At 39.2% G+C, this 15,590-nt stretch overlaps 1 protein-coding gene across 1 annotated transcript; it reads left to right on the top strand.

The window, feature by feature from the left end:
• Positions 1-1,151: 1,151 nt before the first annotated feature.
• LOC138241868 (E3 ubiquitin-protein ligase TRIM7-like) lies at positions 1,152-4,945 on the top strand. The gene has a single exon (XM_069195890.1). The coding sequence runs from the start codon at positions 1,332-1,334 to the stop codon at positions 2,970-2,972; it is 1,641 nt and encodes a 546-aa protein (XP_069051991.1). The 5' UTR covers positions 1,152-1,331; the 3' UTR covers positions 2,973-4,945.
• The last annotated feature ends 10,645 nt before the right edge of the window (positions 4,946-15,590 follow it).

Raw genomic sequence — 15,590 nt, 5'->3', positions numbered from 1 at the left:
TTCAGGACTGTTTCAAGTTGTGCTGAATATATAACACCACAATAACTAAGTAATTAGAAAGTCAAATAAATGTTTTTGGTAGGGGAACAACTTTTCATGTTACTGTAAGTCAACTGATGTGTAATGAGCTCAGTGGTTGTGTCCCTCTAGTTCTTTCTGTGGGTTTGTGTTGCTAAAACCCTGTTCAGAGGCAACTTCCTCTTTGCTGCCTCACATCATTACCCCACAACCCTTTCAACAGCAGCTCTGCGTTCACAGTTTAACCACAGAGCTTTTGTAACCCCCAGAAGAGCATGCTATAGAAGTCATCAAGATCAAGCAGCTTATCGTTTTCACTACTACTGTAAATACATTTTAGTGAAATAGCCCAAACTGAATACAAAGTAACTAAGTATGTGTCAAAGTCAGCCATGCAGTACAATAGAAATATTTAGAACTCACTGGCAAATAAAAATGAAGATTTCAGAGCCAGCTTCCAGTGTTTAATAAATGCTGTGGTTCTAGTAAATATCCTAGCTCCAATCAGCTTGAGCTTATGATGTGCTTTAAACAGAGCTTGCAAGAAGATCGTATTAATTCCAGAAATCTTACAAATAAGAGGAGACCATTTGGCCCATCTTGCTTAATTACTACAAGTGATTCAAGGTTCTCATCCACTATGTCTTTAAAGATCTGATGGGATTATTTTAGAGAAATGGGCAGCTTGTTCCAGACACCCATCACCCTTTGTGATGGGTAACTAGATAACTAGAAAGAAGGCTAGCATGGATGTGTCCTGCAACATACAAAGAATGATTTACAATGGCCCTGAATAATTAGAAGGAAAAGCACTAGATATTTTCAAATGAAATATTGCTAAGGGGAAATGGAAACGAATGCAGCAAATGTTTATAGTTAAGTCTTTTGAGACTGAGATTTGAGTAGTTTACCAAAGAAAACAGACTGAAATCTAACTATGATGCTAAAATACTGTAGCAAAGTGCTCAGATGTTTGCCTGAGAGAAAAATGAGAAGTATCACACATATCTTCAAACTAATGCCAAAAAAGGCAAAAAGATAAAGCTCCACTCTTCTGGTATTGCTACACTCTTGCCTCATGTTATTTTAAAAACAGTTTTGAGAATCCACTTCTGTGCTCTGAAACCCCTATGGGCACAACTCTAGAGACTGATTATCTGCTCACAGACTAAATTATAATCCTCTCTGCCAAAAAATTGAACATAGAAAGAAAGGGCATCTTGAGTAGAACCGGAGTGTTTATCTAATATTAAGATACTTTCTCATTTAGTTCGTCTCTTGTGCTTTTATTTCCAGAGGAAACGTTGTGCAAAATGACAATGATTTCATCCTCTGTGTCCGCAGCTGCTGACCTGGAAGCTGAGCTAAATTGTTCAATCTGTTTGAGCATTTACAGAGACCCAGTCCTGCTGTGCTGTGGGCACAACTTCTGCAGGAAGTGCCTGGACAGAGCTTGGGAGAGCCAGGAGCCAGGAAAAGGGTACTCCTGCCCCGAGTGCCGGGCAGTGTACAAGCAGTGCCCCATTCCACAGCGCAACATCAAGCTTGCCAACATCATAGACCGCTTTCGGGCTACTCAGGACCTACCTGCTCTTTCAGAGCCTAGAGGGTCTCCACCTGACCGAGGAAGTCATGCAGAAGTCAGCATTCAAGATGTACTGGAGAAGGAGCCTTCGTTTGGCTGCTGCCTGGAACATGGGAAACCCTGGGAGTATTTCTGCCGCCAGCATGGAAAATGCCTGTGCAATGTATGCTGGGAAGGTCACAAGAGCCACACCCTGCAAACTCTGGATAAGGCGGTAGCTGAAAAGAAGGCTGCTTTGATGGGGGAAATAGAGAGGCTGCAACAGGCGTGGGAGCAGCTGCAGGAAACAGTTAGGTGGCTGCAGGAAGCCAGGATGCAGTTGAAAGCAGACCGCAATAGGCTGAAGGAGCAAGTTTTGGGAATATTTGAGGAGATCAGAGCCATGATCGAGGCAGAGGAACGTAGCGTTCTTGACTCTATCGAGGCTGAGGAGCGTCTACAAGAATCCCGTCTGGACACGCGCATCAGAGAAACAGAAGAGAAGTGGACAGCAGCCGAGAAGGTGCTCAGGGAAGCAAAAGAGCTTGAAAAAGAAAGTACAGCACCATGGGAATTTCTCGAGTCCTTCCAGAAAATACTGGGCCAGCTGCTGAAGGCTGATGTCCATGTCCAGACATGCACCCTGCAAAAACGAGAGTTAGACAGAGCCTCAGTCAGCCAGATCAGAAAAGAAGGACAAAACTGTGCCAGAACCCTGGGGAAAATCATTTGTGGGAAACAGGGCCAGGATAAGGAAGTGCTGCTCAAGCTGGATTCTCCTTCTCCCACCAGAAGATGGCTTAAAAGGGTCGACAGCAAGGCCAAAGCTTCTGGATTTCAGAAGGCCAAGCTGACGTTGGACCCCAACACCGCTCACTGCAATCTGAGCCTGTGCGGGGATTTCTTATCTGCAAAATGGGAGGAGCAAAGACTGGCGTATCCTTCCCACCCAGAGCGGTTCCGACTGCACCCCCAAGTCCTCTGCGCCCAGGGATTCTCCACTGGGCAGCACTACTGGGAGGTGGAGCTGGAGGGCACCAGGAAGTGGGAGGTGGGTGCCACATGCAAGGGTCCTGGCCAGTCCTGGGTGGATTCCTGCATCGCCTGGGCACTGCGCTGGGACAGCAAGCACCTGCTAGCATTCGAGGGCTCATCCCGTTACTCCAGCCTTGAGTTGAGCGCCGTGCGCAAGCCGCCCCATACGGTGAGGGTGTGCCTGGACTTTGAAAGAGGAGCTCTCTCTTTCCACACAGTGGAGGGAGAGACTCGAGTCAAATCTGGAGGTTCTTCCGTCGCTAAGGGGACCTTACTCTACACCTTCTGGATCAAACCCAGTGGTCCAGTCTATCCTGGATTCTATCTGGAGAAATCCAGTGTGACAATTTTATAGACAATTCTTAAACTACCCAGCGATAACACAGCATAATATTCATTGAACATGAGCAAGTGGAAAAAACCACCCCAGAATGACATAAATCTATGTTTACAGTAGATAGATTTCTGATAGTCTGGTCTGTGAGTGCATTGGTGGGACTGGGAGATATAAAGAACGTATTTTGGAGAAAAAAGGGTCCTGGCACCCTTAATATTGCTAAGTCAGTTAGAAATCCCTGCATTTGTGGATGAAAAATAAATTAAATTTACAGTATGTGTACAGTACAGACATGACTTCAAAGAAAAGTATGCAACAGGCTACAAACATCTACGTGCGCCTTACAATTCAGCTTGGAGTCTCATCTCTTGTCTCGCAGCACTTTACCATAATCGCTACATCTGATTTTCATAACAAAACCAACTCTTAAAGTTTAAATAAAGAGTGTACAGTTTTGCATTTTTTTTACTTTCCAGTAAAAATATTTATAGGAAATAAACTAGAATTATTCAATGTACTATTCATGTTTTTTCCACTATTCACATTTTAAAGTTAACTATCTGTAATACTGCGCTTTGTGACTTTTTTTTTAAATGGTGTACAAACATTGGTCAACACCAGAACAACATGAAATTGCAACTGTTTTCTTCAATCAGCACTTTTAAAGATTTTATGTTGTCACATACTATAGGATATTTTAATGCTGAATCACTTGCATACATTATATTGTAAAATATAATTAAACAGTGAATGCCAGCAGCCTACCTGCTGTTTTGTATACCTACACAGTTAGGTTTGATGATGATTGATTAATTAATTGTCAATCAGTTAAAAAATATTTAAATAATCCTAAGGTTTTTGCAAACCAAAACAGTTTTTTGTCTAAATATTTAATATTCTTTACAGTACATCATGGAATGCATGATATGAAATCTAAATGTGATTTTATTAAGCATAACACTTTATGCTGGATGTAGGAGATACTGTACTATAAAAATTCTCAACATAGGTCTATTATACATAGTGCAAATTATTTCTGCTTTCTTGAAATAATTTCAATCAAAGATAGACTTAATATTGGAATGTACTGTATGCATTTTAAGGTATGCATTTAAGAGAAATGTAGCCTCTGCCCTTTGAAGCATGTCAGTTTATTAACTTTGATTTAATTGCATTTCCATTCATAAATAAAAGACACTGAGATCTTTAGTGCACAACTCTAGTTTACAGGACAAAACACTTCCAATTTATTTTTTTAATTAAAAACCATTAATACTTAGAAGAACATTAATACATAGTCTGTCTGGGTAATAATTAACTCAGTGGAAGGAATGGAATTTTGAATTTGCATTCCTGGATGAGATAGATCATAGTGTAGTTTAAACTAAAGGAAAAGTAGTTTTATATCCGACATGTCTATTCAAGTGTTGTTACTGCTATCAGGAGTAATGTCACAGAAGCTGTGCACTCAGTGATGAGGTGTGATAGAGAAAAAACATCTAAGGTACAGTAGAATTGTGCTGGGTCTTCCACTGTTCAAATAGATTATGTTTGTTTTCATGCTTTATACAATGTTCACATGGCCATTTGATTAATGAGAGATAGCCAAGCAGATATGTGAGAAAAACAAGAATTAGGAGGATAAATATACGCTAGAGAATCAGAAATGCATAAAAGACTGAGGACAGGGCAGAGACATGGCAGAAAAGTAGAATGAAAGAGAGAGATGTCATTGTCATTATCATTGTCTAGAGGGATGTCTAAAGCATGATCACAGGGCGTACCACACAAGATTCCTCTAATTCAACCCTGTGGATCATCTCACTGCAGTAGCTTCAGCAGAGAAGTGTGGGCTCATTATTATGTCCTTAGTTTGTTTGTTTTTAATCATTAGTATGTCCACTAATTTAAATCCAACAATACATCAGTACAGAAATTTAAAAATTAAATAAAAAGCTCAATTTTGAATTTGCTTCATTTTCCATGGGTGATTACAGCAAATTATACATATAATCATTAATCTGTATGAACATTAATTTAAATTACATTTTAAATGTTTCATATATTGAAAATGAAGTTTGAATAATCAAATGTTTTTTCTTTAATTGAAACTTTCAGTACAATCTGTGAATTTTATATTGCATATTCTTCTTTACATATAATATATTCTTATCGTACCTTGCACATAATATATTATTGCTCATTAAATGAAAACATTAAAAACAAAAGACAAAATGCTTTTCTAACAGATTTCTAACGTTTGTTCTGTGAACCCCAATTTAGTGTTACTATTATGTGCTTAAATTACATTGTACTGTATATCTATTTTACCAGATACCAGAACTATTGAGAAGCAAAGAATTTGGTGACTTTTATTCACTCTTGAAGTGGGGTATGGGCTCTTCAGGCGGTGGGTCCAGGCTGTCATCAAATTTGATGTTGCTAGAGAACATTACCTTTTATTTCCCAAAGCCAATCACATATTGCCAAACGCATATTCTTTTTCTGGGGTTCAAGGTGAAAGACATGATCTCTTCTTCTGTTGTTGCTTCTTCCCAGTTTTCTTTCTCTGAATGAAATAGAGGCTTTGAGTTCCACTTTCCAGTTCTGTTCTGGAAAGCATTTATTTTACATACCCTATCTTCTTGGTAATCTTCTTGTTCCAGGATATCGGTGTGACTGAATCATTGGATATGGTCTTAATGTTCTCGCAGCAGCAAAACACCTCTACATGGACAACTGCTAACCCAACTGGCAGGAAGACTATATAAGTACAGTGCCTTGCGAAAGTATTCGGCCCCCTTGAACTTTTCAACCTTTTGCCACATTTCAGGCTTCAAACATAAAGATATAAATTTTTTATTTTATGTGAAGAATCACCAACAAGTGGGACACAATTGTGAAGTGGAACGAAATCTATTGGATTTTTGAAACTTTTTTAACTAATAAAAAAATGAAAAGTGGGGCGTGCAAAATTATTCGGCCCCTTTACTTTCAGTGCAGCAAACTCACTCCAGAAGTTCAGCGAGGATCTCTGAATGATCCAATGTTGTCCTAAATGACTGATGGTGATAAATAGAATCCACCTGTGTGTAATCAAGTCTCTGTATAAATGCACCTGCTCTGTGATAGTCTCAAGGTTCTGTTGAAAGCGCAGAGAGCATCATGAAGACCAAGGAACACACCAGGCAGGTCCGTAATACTGTTGTGGAGAAGTTTAAAGCCGGATTTGGATACAAAAAGATTTCCCAAGCTTCAAACATCCCAAGGAGCACTGTGCAAGCGATCATCTTGAAATGGAAGGAGTATCAGACCACTGACAATCTACCAAGACCTGGCCGTCCCTCTAAACTTTCAGCTCAGACAAGGAGAAGACTGATCAGAGATGCAGCCAAGAGGCCCATGATCACTCTGGATGAACTGCAGAGAACTATAGCTGAGGTGGGAGAGTCTGTCCATAGGACAACAATCAGTCTTACACTGCACAAATCTGGCCTTTATGGAAGAGTGGCAAGAAGAAAGCCATTTCTCAAAGATATCCATAAAAAGTCTCGTCTAAAGTTTGCCACAAGCCACCTGGGAGACACCCCAAACATGTGGAAGAAGGTGCTCTGGTCAGATGAAACCAAAATCGAACTTTTTGGCCACAATGCAAAACGATATGTTTGGCGTAAAAGCAACACAGCTCATCACCCTCAACACACCATCCCCACTGTCAAACATGGTGGTGGCAGCATCATGGTTTGGGCCTGCTTTTCTTCAGCAGGGACAGGGAAGATGGTTAAAATTGAGGGGAAGATGGATGCAGCCAAATACAGGACCATTCTGGATGAAAACCTGTTGGAGTCTGCAAAAGACCTGAAACTGGGACGGAGATTTATCTTCCAACAAGACAATGATCCCAAACATACAGCAAAATCTACAAAGGAATGGTTCACAAATAAACGTATCCAGGTGTTTGAATGGCCAAGTCAAAGTCCAGACCTGAATCCAATCGAGAATCTGTGGAAAGAGCTGAAAACTGCTGTTCACAAACGCTCTCCATCCAACCTCACTGAGCTCGAGCTGTTTTGCAAGGAAGAATGGGCAAGAATTTCAGTCTCTCGATGTGCAAAACTGATAGAGACATACCCCAAGCGACTTGCAGCTGTAATCGCAGCAAAAGGTGGCTCTACAAAGTATTAACGCAAGGGGGCCGAATAATTTTGCACGCCCCACTTTTCATTTTTTTATTAGTTAAAAAAGTTTCAAAAATCCAATAGATTTCGTTCCACTTCACAATTGTGTCCCACTTGTTGGTGATTCTTCACATAAAATAAAAAATTTATATCTTTATGTTTGAAGCCTGAAATGTGGCAAAAGGTTGAAAAGTTCAAGGGGGCCGAATACTTTCGCAAGGCACTGTATATACTGTATTTAAGGATTACCACTCAAATCACTGTATCCACAGTACTGAACCCCTCATTCATCAACTTGTTTGAGGACATTGAATTCAGTAGTTGAGCCCCAATAATAGAGGCCTTTAGGAATCCTTATGGGGAGGGAGCCAGTAGAAGAAGAGCTATCTTCTGTCAGATTGTAAGTTTTGTAGTAACTATGGTTGTTTTCATCTTTCTGTTCAAAGATGATGTGGTAGTACCCACCGAAAAACAGGTACTGTACCTGTAGTGATCTCCACCTTGACAGTTCGGATGAAGTGGGAATACTTGCGCTTTACTATCAGTGCTCAGGTCACACACCTGTCGATACGAGCTTCCCTTGATGATGTAGAAGTACCCACTTGCATCAGCCAGGTAGTGGTCACCACCCATGCACGAAGGATGCAGTTTGCGCACAGTCTGGTTGCTTTCTGTGTTAAGGTTGCTTGTCTCCACATAGACTTCCGAATCAGAGTGAATGATGTAGAATTTATTGCTGCTTCGACAAATATCTACACCAGGAGCCTTGTTGAAAGACATTTCATTGCTGAAGACATTTCATTGCCAGCAACTACTGCTGCACGCTGTATTGCTGTGCATTTGATAAATAAACTTTGATTTGATTTGTTCTTAAGAAGAATTTTGACCATTGCCTTTTTTGAGGCATTCTCTTGTAAAGAAGGACCACTCTATTGATTCATTTCACGTGTTACTTTCCTTTAATTTTAGGGAACTTCACACTTACTGTAAGATCTGGTGTAGAGTTAGGAAAAACGATTTATTTTATTGAAGAAACCATCATGTTCTTAGGAAGTATCGGGGTCTGCAAATAAACTTAAGATGAAACCCTCTTATTATTTGTGAAGTCTAATGTCTTATAGTTAAGAATTCCAGAAATGAAGTCTTAATACTGAATATGATAATGAAATATGATATATTAACAATCATATTTATTTGCAACAAGAAAACTATATCAAATTTTACATTTAAAAACTAAACATCTCATTTTTTGTACACTATTAATTCCACAATGGTTTATGTTACTTATTTTATAGATCCTACTGCTTGTGATTATACTTAATGTAGTTCTAATATAAATGTATTATATTTTATATTATTTTGTTTATAATTCCCAGATTAAAACCATCTGAAACCATCATAAACCAACCATACTATCTGTTACTGGGATATTTGTGTTCATTTCTTTCTCACAAGCCTGCATCTCTGAATAATGGGGCATTTGTAATTGCATGTGCCTCCACAAAGGTCAGTAGAACTATAAACCTCTCTCTCAAGGAGACATAAGAGTTGCACAGACGTGGCCATAAAAGCATTTAGCCATACAAACATACCTTAAAATCATCCATATATACACTATGTACTGCAAACACCAAGTTATACCATTCTGTTGATATTAAATTATCAAATCACATGGTTATAATCGAATTGACTACTGCAATGCTCTAGTCCCTGGGGTATCTAAATCTACTCTGAACAAGCTGCAGTATGTCCAAAGTTCAGCAGCCAGAATCCTGACCAGGTCTAGTGCAAGTGTTCACATTACTCCTATCCTGGAGTCCTTGCACTGGCTTCCGGTCAAATTCCGCGTAGACTTTAAAATCCTCATGCTCACCTATAAGGCTTTACATGGCTTGGCACCTCAATACCTGTCTGAACTTTTATCGCCCTACTCCCCACCTCGCAACCTCCGCTCTACAATGTCCCCCAAGCCCGTCTACATTGTATGGGCGACAGGGCCTTCTCCTGCTATGCCCCCAAGCTCTGGAACTCTTTGCCCAAGGATATTAGAGAGTCACCTTCTCTAAACTCCTTCAAATCTAAACTCAAAACCTTCTACTTCAGGAAAGCCTTTACTTAACTGGTTCCATTCTTCACCCCTCTGCTCTTCTTAATATCACCTTCCACAGTCTCCTCTATTGTTATTGTTATATTGTGGTAATTATAATTGTGTCCTATCTTGTGAAATCTTCTTAATTATTGTTGTAGCCTTCTTATTTATTGTTATTGTCATCCTGCAAAGCGCTTTGAGAAGCCACCTTTAAAGGCGCTATATAAGATAAAGTTTATTATTATTATTATTATTATTATTATTATTATTATTATTATTATTATTATTATTATACTCGAAGGAAATATAACCAAAAGCATTAAGCCTTAAGAAACAAGGGATATGTGTTTCAATGTCCATACTGGTATCACGTGTTTGGTCTTAAATTAATGGGCTATTTATAATAAAACAGATGAAAGTCTGAATTCTGAATGCAACAAACATTACTAAAAGGATATAGATTTTAGAGAATAGATTCTTCTGATCCAACCACTTTGGATGAAAATCTAAATTTAGAAAATCCAGTCACCCCTCTGGGAACAAGAGGTACAAACACCTCCTATTACTTGTATAGCAAATCAGAATTTTGACCCAATAAAACATTATATTTTATTCTTTATTGGTAAAAGACTTTGTGAAGTACTGGATATGATGGGTAAACTCAAAATATTTAAGTAAAATATAATAAAGGCATTATAATTACTTCAGCAAGAAGTGGTCTATGCTTGTTTTGTATCAAAAGTGTGCAAAACATGAGTAGTTCACAAATCTAAATATAAAAACTTGTGTATTATACTCAGTTATGGGTTTTCACAAATACTGGATGTTCCACCCTGTTTCTCCTGATGGAAGCAATAAAAATTCCAGAGGAGAGATCATCGATTTGAATTGTCCAGAACCCTGGTATACGAGACTTTGGAATGTCTTTGTCTAAGGGTTCTACATAGGGAAAGTCAAAAATTTCAATTTGGAAATTAGGCCCAAGAGGAAGTAAACTTTGTGAAGTTAGGAGGATGTGAAGACAGACCTAAGAAACCCAAGGAAGCCAGCACACCAAGGAGACGTACTGTAGCAAGGTACTTTAGTGAACCAAGGAAGCAAAGTTGATACACTGATCCACTCTCTCCAGCCAGCAGCCCATCTACTTGTACTCCACGCCATGCAGTAGGAGCTCCTGAGCTGGGTCACAGCACTCTTTGCCTTCACAAATCCTCACGAATCAGGTGATACCTACTTCCCTGCAATCCAGAACATATGCAATCAGAACACACCAAGCACTTCTAGTTAGCACAAGAACCTCATTAGTTACTATTGAGTATTGAACATTTCACTACACCATCATTAGTGACTTAAAGTCAGATCAAAATGAACATATGTTATGTGTGTTTGGTAAGGTTATCACGTTGCATTTTTTACCTTTGAAAGCAGCCAAAATTTAAAAGGATGACAGTTATTAACGGCTACAGAGACCATTCTTTGAACACAAACTACTAAGAGTACCAGGTAGGGTATGGATTACCCAGATTTTCTTGACTGCTACATTGTTCTAAAAAAAAGCCAGATAGTGGGGACACTGAGACGGCAACCCAAGTGAGCCTGATGAATTATCTGCCTCCTTTTTCAGCCATCACAGTGGGAGACCATCTAATCAATTCAATTCAAGATGCTTTATTGGCATGACCATTGAGTAAAATCAGTGTTGCCAAAGCAGTACAAATGCAATTAACACAAAAAAATATATGGACATGTACAGACACTTGCAATACAGACACATCATAAGACATTTACATATAAATATATGGAGCATTATTGGGTGACAAGCTCACTGTTCCTCAGGCTGTGACCTACTCGGCTGCCAGTTCAACTGAGTTCCCTCCTCCCTCTAAACAGTTGTTGTGATTCTGGCAAATATGGGAATTCTGAGATTTGAATCCCAGAATATTTGTCACAGTGCAGTAGGAAGTGCACCTCTGTCTCCATTTCTCCCCACTGGCAATGGGAGCACAGCCTGTCATCTCCTGACAGCCAGGTCTGCCTGTGTTGCCCAGTTTCTATGACCAGGCTGTGGTCACTGAGTCTGTACTTTGTCAGGGTCTGTTTCTTTTTGCTGTTACTTATGTACTGTAGGTCAAATATCCGGCTAGTGTGTATTGTCTATTTAGGCTTTTGTAGCATTCCAATTTATGTTGTGTTTGTGTGTGTGTCCCAGTGTGTGAGATATTGCTGTTTTATCTGTGCTGTGATGTGGTTGAGTCTGAGTTGTGGTGCTCTAGCAGTGCCATCCTGAGGCTGGCTGGTGTTGGTGTTGCTCAGGCCAGCGAGCTTCAGGACCAGCGGGCTCAGAGGGCTCTTTGTTGGGCTCATCTCTTGGCTCAGCAGGGCCTTATTGTGGTAGTTTTGGTTGCTGTTTTATAAGTGTAGCCAATACTTTATGACTCTCTTCTGTATGTTTATTAATAATGGGTATTGGCCTAATTTGGCCCTGCTTCATTGTTAGGTGTTTTTCTCTGCACATGAAGGATGTTTCTACAGATCTCTCTACAGATGTGCAGAGTTGCTATAGGGTGTTTGTCCCATTTAGTGTAATCCTTACCAGTAATAGCAATAATTGCAGCTCTAACAGTGCCATTATAAAGTATTTTTTCAACTACAACGAAAAGACACTAAACAAACACCAAGTGAATATCAGATAAATGCCACACCAGTGCTTTATGGGCTGGTCATGGGGGTGCGTGTTCACTATCAAATTCAAAGGGTTTCTCTTTTGACAGATTGTTGCTAGAAAACTCTCTTTAGTATCTAGATCCCATGACAAAAAATGTTCCAGGTGCTTGGTCTTTGTTGCCCGCTAAGAACTTAGCTAAAGTCATATAGGATTTGGCACTGCATGTGAATTTTGATGTAAGTGATAAGGGTGATCATGTTCGCTGTGGTAGGTGAAGACTGTGAAAAGCATATTTCACCTATCAGGTTGCCCATTTTAATAAGTGAATAATAAGTGAATAAATACTCCTAGTGCTGAGGTCGAAGGTAAACAAAGTGTAGCCCTTAGCTAACTCTTCACAATTCCCTAGAAGGGTTTTGTCCTTCAAGCATTTTCTGGCTTTTTCTACAAGGTGAAAATATTCATGGATGCAGTTTCTATTTGGGAAGTCTCACTGTAGTTTCTTAGTGTTCTCTGTCTGGAAAAATAGACCCTATGGCACCTGACAGCTCCTTTGATCCTTGAACAAAAGGAAGGAACAAGCACACAAATCTGAAAAAGCACAAGGTCAGTTATGTTCTGATTGTAGCATTTGTTGTGCAATCGCATTCTATGGCTCTCCACAATTCCCAAATTGGATGAAACAGCTAGTAAATGGATTGATGGATTTCATCCTGTTTTCTGTTTGTCTCTGAACAAATACTGTTGGTGCATACATGTTGAAGTCAGTAATGCACAGTTTCTTTAATTAAGCAACCCATTTATTCATCAATCAGTCTATAAATTAATTAATGTTTGGCAACATAGAAAAAAGTTACACTGGATTATTTTAGAAAGTGTTTGGTATAGCTTGTTTATACAGCTGGACCAAGTAGGTAAACCACCTTAAAGAAACAACAGTCTGGGACACTGTGCTGCAAAGGTCATGCAGCCTCCAGGAGACTGTGGTAAGGTCATGAAACGTCTGTGACAATGAGCAGTAGAGGTCTTTTGTATACTATGAAAAAACTGTGCAGCAAAGGACACTTGAACTTGAGACACTGCAGCAAAAGGTCAGAGGACCTCCAGGACACTCTGGGACACCGTGCATGTAAGGTCACATGACCTGTGAAGTGTGGCAGAGAACAACAACTAATCTCTTAACCCTCCAGTCAGGAGTCCAGAGCCCTTATTCACCAAACTGTATGACCAATTCTCACTGTCTTCTCACAGATGATGTGTTGGGTTTTTAGAGTTGGTATCACTTATTATCTCAGAGCTTCATTTAAAAAAATCTCAGATCAAAGAGGAGTCTCATAATAGCTGGTGCATAGTTCCAATAACTCTGAATAGTCACTTCTGCTTGAAAATGGCTGCCATTGTGTCCATTATGTTTGCAGCTGGGAAGAACTGAAATAAGACAGAATAAGACACCTCAAGTAGACCTTCTCTAAAAAACAAAAAAACAAAACAAATTCCCTGCACTTACAGTACTGATAAAAAAAATATTTCCTTAAGCTTACAGCAACACTGGCAAATATAGGAAGACAAGGAAAGAGAAGAGACACAATATCCCTAATCTTGAATTGTCCACAGTTCAGAGAAGCCAGACCTTGCCTTGGAGATTCCCTTTGCATCTACTTCAATGGTGAATGGATTACTGCTCTGTCCCTGCCATGATTCAATCACTGTTGATAATGGGCCAAGAGCTGCACAGCACCACTCTCTAGACAGCAGAGTATTCCTCTGCACCACCAGAAGTGATGTCACTTCTGTAACTTATTCAGCTCACTGATCCTTATTGCACACACGCAGTACTGTAATGTAAGTAGATATTTCCAATATGATACTTGTAATGTTTCAGCAATCTGCTTGCAACAAGGAAAAACACAACAACATCCCTCCGCTAGTAAATCACAAATCTCCAACTCCTGGAATTTACACCACTATAACACAAAATGTATAGTATAAAAGGCACTAAAACAAAAAAGCTATGTTTTTATTTTATTTAAATGTCTTGATGCATTGTTGTATTTCCATGTATTGTTATCAAGGAAAGAACATGCAGGAAAATATTATAATCAGCTTTCTGGAATCTAACCTCTCATGTGAATTCATGTTTTTATACTCATTGATCTTTAACATTATTCAAAAACTTGACCTCTACAAATATAAAGTGATTTGACTGTTTGACATCATGTCAATAATTTCTTTTAAAATAAAGCAATTACTTTTTTAAAAAAAGTAATTGCAAATTATTATCATGCTTCCTTTTGGGTTCTTCAACTGGTAAAGTTCAAGTAAAAAAAAAAATTAAAAACAATTAGGTGTGTCCTGTTAAACGCAGACTAAATAGTAAAGTCTTCCAGTTAAAAGGTGTAAGAAACCAAAGGCACCACTAGAGAGTAGTAAAGTCTGGTGTAAACATTTGCATCTGGATGTTCTCCACAGCCTTATGTTAACCTGTAAGATACAGGAACAATAGGTTTATTCCTTGCTGAAAAGAGAAGAAAGAAAACACAGTTTTGGCCGTGGAGCCTTCTTCAGGTGTGAGCAACCTGAAGAAGGCTCCACGGCCGAAACGTTGTGTTTTCTTTCTACTTTTTTCAGCATGGAATAAACCTATTACTTGTTCCTTTGCAGCCTATGCATGCTGACGCGGCTACCCACCTAAACTACTGTAAGATACAGGATACACAGCATTACTTACAGTATGTCACATTTTTCTTTTTTCACATAAACCTCTTCACTCTTGCATGTTTCCATGTTGTAAAATGCGGGAAGTATGAATTATTTACAGATATTTACTTGTTACTATGCACCTGTAGTGGATGCAAGTCACATTTTCCAGAGAACATGCAGAAACATACAGTACATACTCATAAAAAAGCATCCTCCTGTAACTGAACCTTTTTTAAATGAATTGCATGTCTGAGAATACAGCCCCTGTCACTCTCTAGTGTTACCAAGAATGAGAGAGTGTTTAGGTCTGAACATTGCAGATGTATTAGAAGTTATACAAAGATATCAATACGTGGCACAAAAGCTATTTTTGACAAAGTTTATCCCCACCTATCAGTTATTTTGAAATGTCACATACTGTACAACAGGCTTTTGTCTTCTTGCAAAGAACAAATTTAGAATGAACCCCAAATTGGATTCTAAACACCTTTCTTGAAGATATCCTAAAAATATTTTAGGTAATTAATCAAGACAACAATAATTTAAATAAAATATACCAGAACAGAGAAAAAGACGGGAAACGGAACGTGCAGAGCAGAGCAGGAGAGAAAACATAGTGACAGATCACAGTAGAAGCAGGGGTGAGGATTAAAATAGAAATTCAGTAGTAGTTAGGAATAGGATAATTAGAGAGAGAATGGATATCACCTGGAGGAGATATGAATTACACATCAAGCCATGGAAAACTCTGAGCCCATGTGAGAATGTGACGGTTTCTCAGGGCAACCGCTAGGCAAAGACTCCATACAGGACACGATTGTAATAAATATTACTTTGCCATTACAGTAGAACTGGAAGCTTCAGGCTTGAGGTCAATTTTAACAGCGATGAGCTCTGCTATTTCTGCTGTCAACACTGTGGCACACAGCTCAAATCAGGGAATGGTAGGCTCAGACTGTGAGGTTAATTTTGCTTTCCCTTAAATGCATCATCACACTGGCCAT

The sequence above is a fragment of the Lepisosteus oculatus genome, chromosome 11, assembly GCF_040954835.1.
Source record: "Lepisosteus oculatus isolate fLepOcu1 chromosome 11, fLepOcu1.hap2, whole genome shotgun sequence".
Taxonomy (NCBI): Eukaryota; Metazoa; Chordata; class Actinopteri; order Semionotiformes; family Lepisosteidae; genus Lepisosteus; species Lepisosteus oculatus.
Note: the sequence above shows the minus strand (reverse complement) of the source record. Positions and strands in the feature narration are given on the sequence as shown.